Source organism: Astatotilapia calliptera, chromosome 23 (genome assembly GCF_900246225.1).
Source record: "Astatotilapia calliptera chromosome 23, fAstCal1.2, whole genome shotgun sequence".
Lineage (NCBI taxonomy): Eukaryota > Metazoa > Chordata > Actinopteri > Cichliformes > Cichlidae > Astatotilapia > Astatotilapia calliptera.
This window is the reverse complement of record NC_039323.1, coordinates 36,689,464-36,702,042: the sequence shown is the minus strand read 5'-3', so window position 1 is coordinate 36,702,042 and position 12,579 is coordinate 36,689,464. Positions and strand designations below refer to the sequence as shown.

General features: G+C 42.8%; 2 protein-coding genes across 2 annotated transcripts in view; both read right to left on the bottom strand.

The window, feature by feature from the left end:
- Positions 1–1,603: 1,603 nt before the first annotated feature.
- On the bottom strand, positions 1,604–4,652 carry LOC113016316 (uncharacterized). Its single transcript, XM_026159058.1, has 6 exons — positions 4,221–4,652; positions 3,885–3,995; positions 3,584–3,714; positions 3,311–3,472; positions 2,939–3,165; positions 1,604–2,352 (listed from the first exon to the last, which is right to left on the bottom strand). The coding sequence occupies exons 1-6, from the start codon at positions 4,285–4,287 to the stop codon at positions 2,250–2,252; spliced, it is 801 nt and encodes a 266-aa protein (XP_026014843.1). The 5' UTR covers positions 4,288–4,652; the 3' UTR covers positions 1,604–2,249.
- A 3,384-nt stretch (positions 4,653–8,036) lies between these two features.
- Positions 8,037–12,579, bottom strand: part of LOC113016550 (FERM and PDZ domain-containing protein 4-like) — a 91,431-nt gene continuing 86,888 nt past the window's right edge. Inside the window, 1 exon segment of the mRNA XM_026159451.1 lies at positions 8,037–11,476. Coding sequence (XP_026015236.1) covers positions 8,037–11,476 — 3,440 coding nt within the window.

Below are 12,579 nucleotides of genomic sequence, written 5' to 3'. Positions count from 1 at the left end.
GGAAACAGTTCAACATAAACATAAAAATCTTAGCTCCGTAGAGTAATGCGGCTCCTTAAGCCCGAATTCGAAGGCAATAATTGAAAATGTGAAATATTCTTTCATTCCCTCTCGGACTAACCTCGAGTGACAGAATCTATTGGGGATATAAGCGGGCACTGTTTGGGGTGTTTATAGTGTGGAGATAAAATACAGAATTTACTGCTATGCAGAGAGGCAAGCAAACAGGGAGGTCTTTCTTTGTAGCTCAAACCTCTGTGATGCTGGCACTGTAGTGAAGACAACCTCAAAAACACATCCAAGGCACAGGGGAGCTGTAATGCACTGATAGTTGTTTTTGTGTGTGTGTGCACTGCATCGGTGTGGACTTCTTTAAACAATATTTCCTCTACAAGATCACAGAATATTACACACATTCAACATTGTGCATTTGATTCCAAGTTTCTGATCTCGCTAAGGATTTCATGGTGGCTTCTCCAGAGATCCTTTGAGACCCATTTTCTTGTAGTGCTAGTGAAAGGTGAGAACCCCATCATGCCTTTAGGGTATTTGTGAAAAAGCTCAATGCTTACAGATTGAACAAAATGCACAACATGAAATTTCTGTATTACTGCTAAGCTTTTCTTTTTTCTATCAGTGCAGTCTCTGAAAGCTAAATTGTTGGGATGGCACTGTTCTCTTCTTTGGTATTATTTGTTTTGTAGGTTGGAGGTCTGTATGTGGGCTATGTTAACAGAACCAGGACTATCGTGAGCCTAGCCATTTCACTTCCAGCCTACGGATAATAAATTAACACCAAAGTTACGTGAGTGGGTTAGCCACATTTGCATGAGTTGCCATAGGCAGTAATATTAATAGGTTCCACTCTGCAACACCATGGAGACAAATAATTGTATTAATCTTGGATTTTGTGATATCCTCTTACAAAAGCTGAAGCTATAACAGGAGATCCAACTCTCCAAACAGAAATAACATTGCTGCAGCAGGAAGTCTGCTTGTCATCCAGCAGCCTCTCACCCTATCATCCGCCCATTCATTATCTCAAACCGTAAATAGCATTTAAAATTATTTAATATTCACTTTACAGAGTGCCATGGCAACAGCTGTTTCTCCAGTGGCATTAAAATTGCCTCTCCTCTGAAGTCACAAGCCTGACTCTGGAAACACAAACACCTGTGGAGAATCGTGCTACATGGGCTCCACCTAGTGGTACAAAATGGGAACTCAAAGAGCACGACAACTCTGACACTGCCAAGATAGACTTACGATCAACTTATTGGTCAATTAATTCTATAATGGCCTATCTTTGAGAAACTGTTTCCAATCAACTTTACAAACTGAACAATACAAATCAACTCTCGGAGCCTACAAGCCACAGCCTATGATCCATTTCAGATAAAACTGTGGGCATAGAAACAGAGAGGTTGGGGGGGGGGGAACCCCCAAAACAAAACAAAAAAAACCAAAAGAAACAAAAAAACAAAACACACCACACTTAGAAACTTTAGAGTTACTACATGAAAACAGCACTGTCCTCAGATCGTCTAGGTTCACAGTGCTTGGCATGCATGCAAAGCACTCGCACAAAACAAAGACACATGAGTGCAGTTTAAAGAACGTCTTTAATTAAATTAGGAGTCTTATCAAAATTGTTCAAGTTTTCAGGACAAACAACAGTGCAATCATTGACAGATGAGTATCTGTACACACAAGATAGATTACTATAGTCTAAGACAAAGGCCACAGCTTCAAGTAATGTAAACAGTAACAAGAACATATATACACTACCCTGCAAAAACAACAAGCAGGGGAAATTTCATACTTTTTATATTTCAGCCCTCGACACAGATGAAACTATATGTCTAAAAGTATACAAACATTTTAACAGTAAGCACCAAGTGGATGTAAATGCTCCTTCTCCATTTTCATATAGGCTGGTAATGTATGAACAAACTGTTACATTAATTAATACTCTGCCATTGTGCAGTGCAACAACTCTTAAAATAACACTTTCCACATGCTGTTAAAATGCCATTTTCAGCCATTTAGGAAGTATTATTTATTACCCTTTGAAACCGGCATTATTCATTTTGTTCATTTTGCACTTGCCACCGTGCCCTTTGGAAGAACATTGTAGTGGTTTAACACAAACACTAATGTGTTCAATGTTTCTGGCCCATCACCACACATAAAGCACTTTTTTTTTTTTTGGTCATCCACAGTTTGCACTCTTTTGCCGGTTTCTCCTTTCATTTTGTATCCATGGATGAGTCATCGAGACATTCCATTATCCTCTGCAACTCCTGTATGCAGGGAACAATTGACTGGCTATACAGCTGAGCCATCTTCATTCTAGAGACAAAAAGATTAGAGCCATCTGTTAGGGTTGATTGAAAAACATCTAGTCACACTTGCACTAATAACTCCCTGTTATATATTATTTTTTGCTCTTAAATAATCTTAAATCTATAAATAAAAGCTTTTTTGCACCAAGTTTATTTAGAGTCTACACAGTGCCAACAGAACATTAGCAAATGTTAGCAACAACCTCAGAACACAAAGTGAAGCTCAATTCACTTTAGCTGCTAAAATGACTGACAGGCGCATGGAAGAAAGTGGAGAGGCAAACACATTCGTGATCTGTGAATCGGTGTTGAAAGGTGTGTAAACTTGCACTCAACAGGTGACAGACTTCAGTAGGATGTCCATGATGCTTTGCTTAAACTTGATATTCAAGTCAATAGTTTGTTGCCAGCCCATCAGCAGAGAGGTTGCGGAAAGCCGTTGGTGTATATAAACACCACCCACATGCATGTACAAGTATTATGTTCTAACCAAACTGAGGTGTTTATAGTGCAATCCTCTGCCTAAACCTCACTACAAGGAAGGGGGCGGGTGGGTGCCGTGGCATCCCGCATCAGAGCAAAATGAGTGTTACCTTCTGAGCAGCTCGCGTCCTCTGTTGGGTTCGGGGGAATAGTGCTGGAGAGCGGTGAGGCTGTGAGCCACCAGGATGCTGTAACACTGCTCTCGAAGGGCGTTGTGGCTCGCAGTGTCCCACTGCGGCAGCTCACTGGTGTAACGCCACGCCATCAGTGAGTGCTCCAACACGGCGTCCCAATCTTTGTTCCTCAGCAGAACTTGGCCCCACTCCTGACACGAAACCTGAGGTGGAAGACGAGGAGGTGTTTAATGTGACATAAATGTACTTAAGAATAGCAAAAGGAGATCTCCACTGGACACAAATAGCAGCCTTAAAGAACCTACTTTTAAAGGCCTAAAAACACAACTGTGCATGACAAAGACTCACTTTGAATGCCACCAGGTGAGGGTATGCCTTTCTGTAACAGTGAGCGTCCCTGTTGGATCCAAACCGTGAGTAAGGTATGGACCTGTAAACATTGGCCTTCTTTAGCTGCAGGTCTTCCTGTAGATACTTCAGGTCTGATGCCATGACCCTGGGCTCTTGGCTCTAGGGTACAACAGGAATGCACGCCTTGTTAAATTATGTCAATCGCAGCGTTTCTTCAAAAACACTGCCGCATTAGCTTTACTATAAGCTCAATTGTCCACTGATGAATACCTGTTCGACCAAGATGAGGGATCTAATGAGCTGCACAAGCTGCTGTTTGGAGAGCGGTGTGTGGTGCTCATCCATCTTCTCACACTGCTCCTCTAGCCTTCCTCTCCACGCTCCACCAACTGCCAAGTCCACTGCAAAACCAGGGAACACCAAGCAAAGTTAGCCCTTAACTCCCTTTCTAATATCAAGCGCGTTTTGTTTTTTGCCATGTAGCTTCCAATAAGGTCAGATCACAAAATCAACCGCATATCAGCTCAGCAAGTATAGCTACAATTAACTTAAGGTTAACAGCGTAACTTACATGACTGCATACGCTTTGTGCTTGCGGCTGTGTTTCTTCCTCTTGGAAGTGGGGACGGGGTCGGGACCATACGTGAACTTAATATTTCCAAGTAGGACCTCCTCATTCGAGCTGTAAAGAATTTAATATTTTTAAAAGTTGCATTGTTAAAAATATTTAACATAATTTTACACTCACAGCATGATACGAAACTACCAGAAATACTTTTAATTGTTTTTTCAAATTTGGCGCTGTTATCGACATGTAGTGGGCGCGAGCGCCTCGATAGCTCGAGCAGGGTGGCGCCTCTCTCCAAACAACAAGTTACACATGTTAAATGAAAAGCTAAAAACTCACCGGCAATTTTGGGCTGTGGAGCAGGTATTTCCGCCAAGGCCCGTCGTGGCTGGCACACAGCTGCCATTGCGACTTAACTTACGGTTTATAACACTCGGGGCTTACAACCTGCTTCGGCCTGGGGCGCTTCTGTTAGCCGAAATTTAAACCCCACGGAGTGGCGAACAATAACTTCTCCACGCTGGTAGCAGTTTAAACTCGGCAGCCACGAGCTTGTTCCGAAGACGTCCTCGCAGTTCTTTGAGCTCTGCCTGAGTTTAACTTGCTACACAAAAAGTCCTCCTGTCAGGTAAACCTGCTGAAACGGTGACAAAAAGACGCTTGTAACTTTTGGTTCTTTCACTTGCACACTAGTACAATGCTGATTGTGAAGCGCGCGACACGAGTTACCGCGCGGGCGTGGTTTGTGGGATTCGCTGACCTGATTGGTTAGACGTCACGACATGCTCAGAACAGGCGCCCAGTATGCAAATTAAACATACTTCTCCGTCCTGCACGTACTCTTCTCTACTTCTCTTTGGCTCTTGGGGAAAACATCACGTGAACGAACAGCCAGCTGTGGCTGAACCCAGAGCCCTTTAGGTAGTAAACTGCATGGCTTGAGACCCGCGTGCATGATACATCTCTGCCATGGACGGAGAGAGGAAGTGCAGTACATATAGCATATGTGAGGCAATGCTTACTTGTAGGCCTGTAAGAATCTTGCAGATTCGAACATTTGATATGGGGATAGTTTTGCATGGCGACCCCGAACTTCCATTTGGTTATTATTATTATTGGTATTTTTAAATGTCATATCTCTTCTCTTACACACAGACATAGGGTTACAGAGACTATAGTACAAACAAAATAGGGTTTTTAAGGCTGACATCAATGCCGATATTTGGTGATTTAAAAATTGGATACTCCCATATATTGGCCGATTTTCTTTTTCTTTCCAATACACAAAACACAAGTAGATTTCCCGACTGTTCTTTATCTGTAGTTATTTACATACTGATCGCCTGGTTGTTGTTTTTGTAGTATTACAAACTTGTATTACCAACTAGGAAGTTGCAGAGTGACCTCTGGTGGACAAACTATGCAACAATTGGGGTCAACGCTCACCATAAGTTTGACGGGTGTATCTCCTGTCTCTTCTTTACTTTTTAATTTCCATTTATGGGTCAGTACCGATAACACCAGCTGCTGCTATGGGGTTCTAATAGAGACACTTGGTTAGCAGAGGTCTCTTCATTTAGGATTGTGTATGATTGTCAGAAGTAGTTAGATACTTAATTTCTTACCTTACAGTTACAGTTACAAATCGCCAGATTTGTAGTTTTAAAACTAGCTAAACTATACTTGGATATCTTTTCATTTTAATGCTACTAGGCTGCTTTTGACCAAAGTCAAAGTGGACTAGAAGGATACTGCAGGCACATTAACCTGGGTTCTCTGCTGGAAGGTCCGTCTGTCTCAGCAGGATGACACTATCTCTCCTCTTCTCCCGAGTTGATTCTATTGATCTGGATGTAGTGTTTTCAGTGGGAGAAACGTTTCGTCACTCATCCAAGTGACTTCGTCAGTCTCAGCTGACTGCAGGTTTCCCCAATCTTATAAACAGTACATTTGCATAATGACTGAAACTAGCACCACTGAAGGAACAATGGGCAAATTCTCATGACCATTGATAAACAACCACTGATCAAAGCCCACTGATCAAAGCCCACTGATCAATGGCCATGAATACCATTCACAGAGAGTGGGGGAATTGCTGCAATCACAGCATTGCAAGATGGCAAAAGATGTACTCTTAAGCCCCCTCCTCGATTCAGAGATGGTCTTTCCCTTTTCACGTAAATGGCCTCCTTGACTCCCTGCTCAAACCAGCGTTCCTACCTGGAACAGAATCAACTTTTGGAGATTTACTTACCTGGATGATTGAGCATGCATTAAGATAACACTCCTCTTCTTCTTTTGGCTCCTCCCCTTAAGGGTAAACACAGCAAGCCATCTGCATCCATTCACCCTATCCCTAGCATCCTCTCCTGTCTGTACCAGTTGATTGTTGATGCATGTATGTCAAATTACCTGTAATATATAGCAATGTGCTTTAACACCCAATCCATACCTCCTCAACTGATATAAAGACTGAAATATTACTGTGAAAAGACAACTTAAAATTTCCACTGTGTGAGAGAAATATCAGGAAAATGAGTAGTTTTACACTAGACATTAGTTTAAATAGATTCACATTTCACTGTCAGTTTAAAAAGGGGGGTATTTTAATATATCCCCCAATAAATCGCATGTAAACTGACAGACAGTACCTTTTATGAAACAGACATTAAAATAAATGGCTGTTGATTTTAGGATGGCAAACTTTACAAAACAAATCACAGCATGATTGCATGTTGTAGTAACTCATTCAAACCAAAGCTGCATGGAATAAGACAAGTTTTTCTGCAAAATATCTTTTAATAGGTTGGTTGGTGGGTTGCTGAAAAAAAGCAGTGATTTCTTCTTTGTTGAGAGACATAACCACATCTTGATACACAGCGTGGTTTAGTAAATCATTCACGCACAAAACTCATTCCAAAAGCGATGGTAATAAAAAAACAAACTAAAAAAGTAATCGGATATAATCCACACAGTGTGTTCAATCTGAAATATGCCTTTAAACTTTGCTAAGTTATATATACACACACATATATATATATATATATATATATATATATATATATATATATATATATATATATATATATATATATATATATATATATATATATATATATATATGTATGTTGATGTTGATGTTCCCCCAACATCAAATATAAACTTTGCTAAACTTTTGCTAACTTAGCAAAAGTTTAGCAAAGTTTATATTTGATGTTGGGGGAAATTATATATTTCTTTTTTTAAATATATATATAGCAAAATAATCTAAGTGGTAGTAGATTAGTGGTACAATACAAAGTGGTTGTGTGAATGAAGTGCAATGTTTAGTGTAACCTGTATGTTCAACACTTTTACTGAATTTTCCAGTCATCTTGTAAAATAAACAAAAACCAAAGAAAGAAAAACAAGCATCATAATGTAATCTGTTAAAATCAGCTCACTGTTACACAGTCATTTTAGAGCATTTAAATATAACTATACCGCTTCCTCACTGGACTGACAATGAAACTTGTTTTTTTACTTACATGTCTAGAGGTACATTTTCTTTTAAAATAAATACAGTTATTGTAAAACTGCTGCTCGTGAACTGATTGAACTGAAAGTGAAGTCACCCCTAGCCCTGCACAGTATCAAAGCAAATTAACCCTCTCCAGGCAGGCGTTGCTGATTTGCAACATTTAAAAACTAACAACCTGATTACCCCACATACATATTTTATGAGGTTTTTTTTACTCAGATGTACCACTGCAGGACTTGGTTGTGCATTAGCAACAAAAAGTTTAATCTGAGCCTGAGAGGGTTAAACTGAATACTCGATGGCTTCTTGAAACTGCTACAGTAAATTTGATAATTAATTATGTACATTATATACACATTTTCTAAATAACTTACATAATGCACACTTAAAAGGGTATAATTTCTATTAGGTACATATCATATTACAAAGGTCTGTGACAGTATGGCTTTGTAAATATGCATTACAATATTGTCATCAGAAAAAAAGCAAGTGCAGTCAGAGGACTCTTTAAGCATCTTATACATCTATTCATTGTAAATGTTATGTAACTTTAATGTTTAGTCTAACTCCTGCCTTTTGCTTTTTAAACTTTGATATGGAGACAGCTCTAAACCTTTATGAAAAATACATGACTCTTACAGCTGACTCAAAGACGACAAGACGCTTAAAGACATACTCCCGCTGACAGCAGAGGCCACACTATAAATTATAAGGAGTAGCCTCTACTTGCTAAGCAGCGTTTTAAGGGAGCGGGTGAGTGCGTTAGCAATGGCTGACATGGTACTAGAGTGGCGGACCAGGGCTTTCATGCTGTGCTCCCCTGGCGCTCCAACAGTGGCAGCCTCAGCTGCTTTGAGCAAACAGATATAGTTCATAACAACCTCGTCAACCTTTGCCACGACTTCTCTCTGTTGGTGTGAGGCTGAGGCTCCGAGTCCCCTAACCAGACACATGCAAGCTTCGCAGAGACAACAAAGCACCTGAAAGCTACAAGTCACGGCTAGCAGCATTTCCTCTGGACTGCTGTGGGCCTGTGCCATCCTCCGGCACGCCCGGCCTAATTCTTTTGACTCAACGGAGAGGAGCTGTTTATACTGTGATACATCCTGGTTAGGCATCTGGATGCCGCGCTCACAGCGACCTATGCTGGATCTCACTAATGCGATGAGCTCGCTGGCATCACGGCGGGCATCAGTGAAGCCGGAAGGGAAACCGTACATGTGGTCTTTGAGGGCGTTGATTCGTGCCAGTCGGTCACTGAAGCTCATGTTATTAAGGACCTCGCCATACAGCTGCTCGCCAGCAGCGTCCAGTGCGGAACCGCAGGGGAATATGGCTGAAGCAGCACCGTTATCCTCGAAATCAGGTCCACTGCGACTTCGTCTGGGCCTCTCCCATTCGATCTCATCCTCTTCGCCCTCACTCTTACGTTTAAAGAAACAGTAACTAAAGGGCCCATTACATCTCCAGGGACTTGTGTCCAGTTTTTGAGAGCCCTTCATTTGTTTCGCATCTTTCTGCAATGGAAAAGCCACAGATGCCCTTCTACTGTCTACCCTACTGCCTGTGGACCAGCACGTGGTGTGGGAAGACACAGAGCCTTGGGAGTAGCTCTTGGAGAGCCTCTTCCTAGTTGGTCTCCGCTGGACTTTGGTGTCACCTTGCGGGGGCAGAGACAGTGACAGGGGCTGCTGGCTCCGGCTTCGGGTGGGCTTCTCAAATAGAGCTTCAACACTACCAGAACTTGCAGTTACATTGCTAGAGCTCCGTTTAAGCTCCCGGCCCCGTTGCAGGCTACTGAAGGGATCTGTGTGTGGTAGCGTCGGGGTGACAGCCTGAATGTGGTTCTGACTCGGCCGGGACTGGACAGAATGATTGGGGTCCTGTGTGCATCCTGAATTGCTGGAACTAGTGTTGACTTGAACAGGCTGGGAAAAAGAAGGAGGTGGTGGGGGAGGTGGTGGGGGAGGTGGATTCTGAGGATTGGGTGTTGGAGATGTAATGCAAGCTCTTGGACCAGCTGATGCCTGCCTGACAAAAGCAGAAGGGTGGTCTCCCCTTCCTAGTGAGATAGTGTTGAGGTCTGCTCTTTGACCACCGGGGGCAGCAGAGAAACAAAGAGAATCGTTAGGGCGGGACTGACGAACTGCATGCTTTGACTTCAGGTCTGATCTGAACCATTCCTCTTTGCTGCTAACTTGGCTTCTTGATCGAGGTGGATGACGGCTAGTGGTACCTCCCCCCTCACGGTTTCCGCCTGTAGCAAGTCCTCCGTCGCGGCTGTTACAGCCCTCTCTCTTATAGAGGGACAGAAAGTGCTCTGGGTCCAGACCACTCCTCTCTAGCTCACTTTCTAGGCCAGAAAAGGAGCTCCTCCTCTCAGAAGTAGCTTTCCTGAAATCTAAAGTCTCATTCCTTCTCTGAGCATGCATATCAGGACTTCTCTTGAGTTTGGTAGGAAGTGTTGCAGAATAGTATGACCGTGCATTTTTGTTTGCTGCCTGCATGGCAGCAGCATTAGGGTTAACTACATTTGGGCTGAGGAATGGAGATGATATGGATGAAGGCATACACGGGCAGCGAGCGATGGTGTTTCCCCTATTTTTAACCATTTCAACAAGCTGGGGGTTGCTAGTAATAAAACGCCTTGTGTCCTTTTTAACTCCTCCTCCCATGCCCGCACTCTGCAACTTCCCTCCCTGATGCATCTGGCTGACTGTTAGATAGTTAATCAATTGCCTGTAGGCCTCGCTGCCTTCCTTCTGGTTCAGCCCTTTCAGACAGGCCTGTTGTTTAGCATGCTGATCATTCTGGAGTCGCTTGTTTCCTAAAGGGTCTTTATGCTTAGATGGTGTGGCTGAGGACGGCCGGCCCGGTTCTGACCCAGGGGAAGGTTGGTGAATATTGGGCAGCATTTTCCGAAGGAGGGCAGGATCTGCATGAGGGTGGAGGTCTTTTCCCTGAGTACTCTGGGCAGGGGTGCCAAAGGGGGTTCCGGGTTTGTTATCTTCATAGTTTAACACCCTGAGTAACGAGGAGGAGGAACTAGAAAGCGGGTGCCTTTGCAGATGGTGGTGTTTTGATTCAATGGCACCAGGGCCAAGGGGTGAATCATTTGGGGTAGCACAAACACTACTGTTCGTGCTGCCACCAGCATCCAGTGATGAGCACAGAGAGCCCTGCAGTGAACTGTGTGCTTCTCCTTGCAGATTTGAAATCCTTTTTGCTAGATGGTATTCACACAGCCGGGCCACACTCTGTTGTCTCGAAATGGGCTGATGGTCACTCTGTAGGTCTGATCCCTGGTCTGATCCCCCTGATCTAGATTTTTTGGTTGGGGATAGCAACGATGCTACAACTAGATGTTCATCTTGCTCAGCAGCTGAAGCTCCGTTATCTGCATCACAGCCCCCCAAGTTGACAACATCTGAGAAGCGGTCAGAGATAACGGAGGAAGGGCGGGGACTTCTATGATGATCACGAGGGAGGCTGTTGACTCCATGGCTCTCGGCTACAGAGTTTTCTGCTAAAAAAGAATCCTGCCTTCTTTGGCTGTCTTCTCGTTCGCAGAATGAGGTGCGCTGGTCCAAGTCAAGATGGCTGCGGCTCCCAATGCTCTCTCCTCGATATCCTTCCCTTGTGCTGAAGGTGTTATACTTTCCGCTGGAGTCTGCTGATTTTTTATGGTGCTTGCCTCCTGGTGTGGTGGAGCTTGGGCGCTGAAGAGTGGCTGAGAGATTAGTCTGGGGCCTTACTTCTGAGCTGTCCGGCCGTGATGATGTGGTGCTTAATTGAGGGCTCCGTCTTGGAGGAACTGCTGGAGGATGAAGGTGTCGTGTTGGACTGCGAGGTTTCTTTTGTATTGTTCCTCCGGTACTGGGGGAGACAGGAAATTCAGTTTTTTCTTCAATTAAAGGTTGGTATCCTTCCCTTGTGGCCACCAGAAGACGCATGTGGCTCTCGCTCAGTCGGTGAGTAGCAGCTAGTTCAGAGATCTCAGTCATCTCTGAGGAGTTGGTCTCATTACCAGAGTCTGAGGATGACTCTGGACTAAAGCCATGAGATATATAAACACCTAGGTGATAAGAGATACAAAGTTAAATGTAGATCATTCAATCTCAATTTATCTGCTGCTGAAAGCTTTGACAGTTAGAACTCTGAACATCTTTGGGTTTTTTTTCCATAGCTTATAGTGAATCCCAATTGAACTTGTGAATCTACACCAAAACAATTTTGTGCAGAAGTAGCAGTTAATATGAAATCTTAGACAGTAGTGACAGAGAACCAAGCTAAACATATTGTTAATTCTATTTAGCAGGCACAATGCACAACACATGTACCTGATATGGCTAACAGCTAACTCTGCTCCATAGACTCCTAAACAAAGGCCCTGACTGGCAGGTAGCATTAAAAGTTAGCAATTAATTGTCGTAAATCTAAATATGAAAGAAAAAAAAAGCAAGCAAATGGTAAAACATTTAAAATAGTTTGCACTGATATATGATGTAAATAGATACATAGTGGTCAAAAAGTAAGGAAAATGGTTGAAGTAGTTTGATGTAGTAGCTAAAAGTATAGTTAAAAAAATAAAATGCAAGCTAAATATACTAGAAATTGACATAGATGTCTGAAAATAGGAATATGATTGATTTTTAATTTTTAAGCCAAGGTATGGCTAACTGTCGAAATTCCTAGCTAAAAGTCTTGAGAGCTTGAAAAAGAAGGCAAGTGTACTTCTACAAGATGTTTCACCTCTCATCCCAGAACCTTTCTGAGTTCTATAAAATGGTGTAGAGTCTCAGGTATTTAACCCCTAGTGGGAGTTGTCCCCTTTGGAAGTAGTCCTGAGCACTGTAGATCATATGAGTCATCACATGAGCTGAGGTATGAAAAAGGGCATGAGTATCATCACATGGGGTTATGGGTGAAACCACTGCAAGACCTTGCCCCAATCCATCATGTGGCCTATGGAGATCACTGAGGCAACATATTGGGGTCGCTGAAGGTTGACACTCCATCATTTTTAAGAACTAATGAAACTGTCCAGTTGTCTTCTTTTTCAAGCTCTCAAGACTACTATGCCCTAGATGACTGGGAACCTAGAAAGACATAACTAGATATTTGTTTTTGCCAACTGGTTAGGGAATATGCATTTTTCCTTAGTGACAGGTGGATGCC

Coding starts and splice junctions, on each gene's coding strand:
- LOC113016316 (XM_026159058.1), bottom strand. CDS start 4,287: ATGGCAGCTGTGTGCCAGCCACGACGGGCCTTGGCGGAAATACCTGCT. Junction 3,715..3,884: donor CACAAAGCGTATGCAGTCAT/GTAAGTTACGCT, acceptor CTGGTTTTGCAG/TGGACTTGGCAGTTGGTGGA. Junction 3,473..3,583: donor CCCTCATCTTGGTCGAACAG/GTATTCATCAGT, acceptor GTTGTACCCTAG/AGCCAAGAGCCCAGGGTCAT.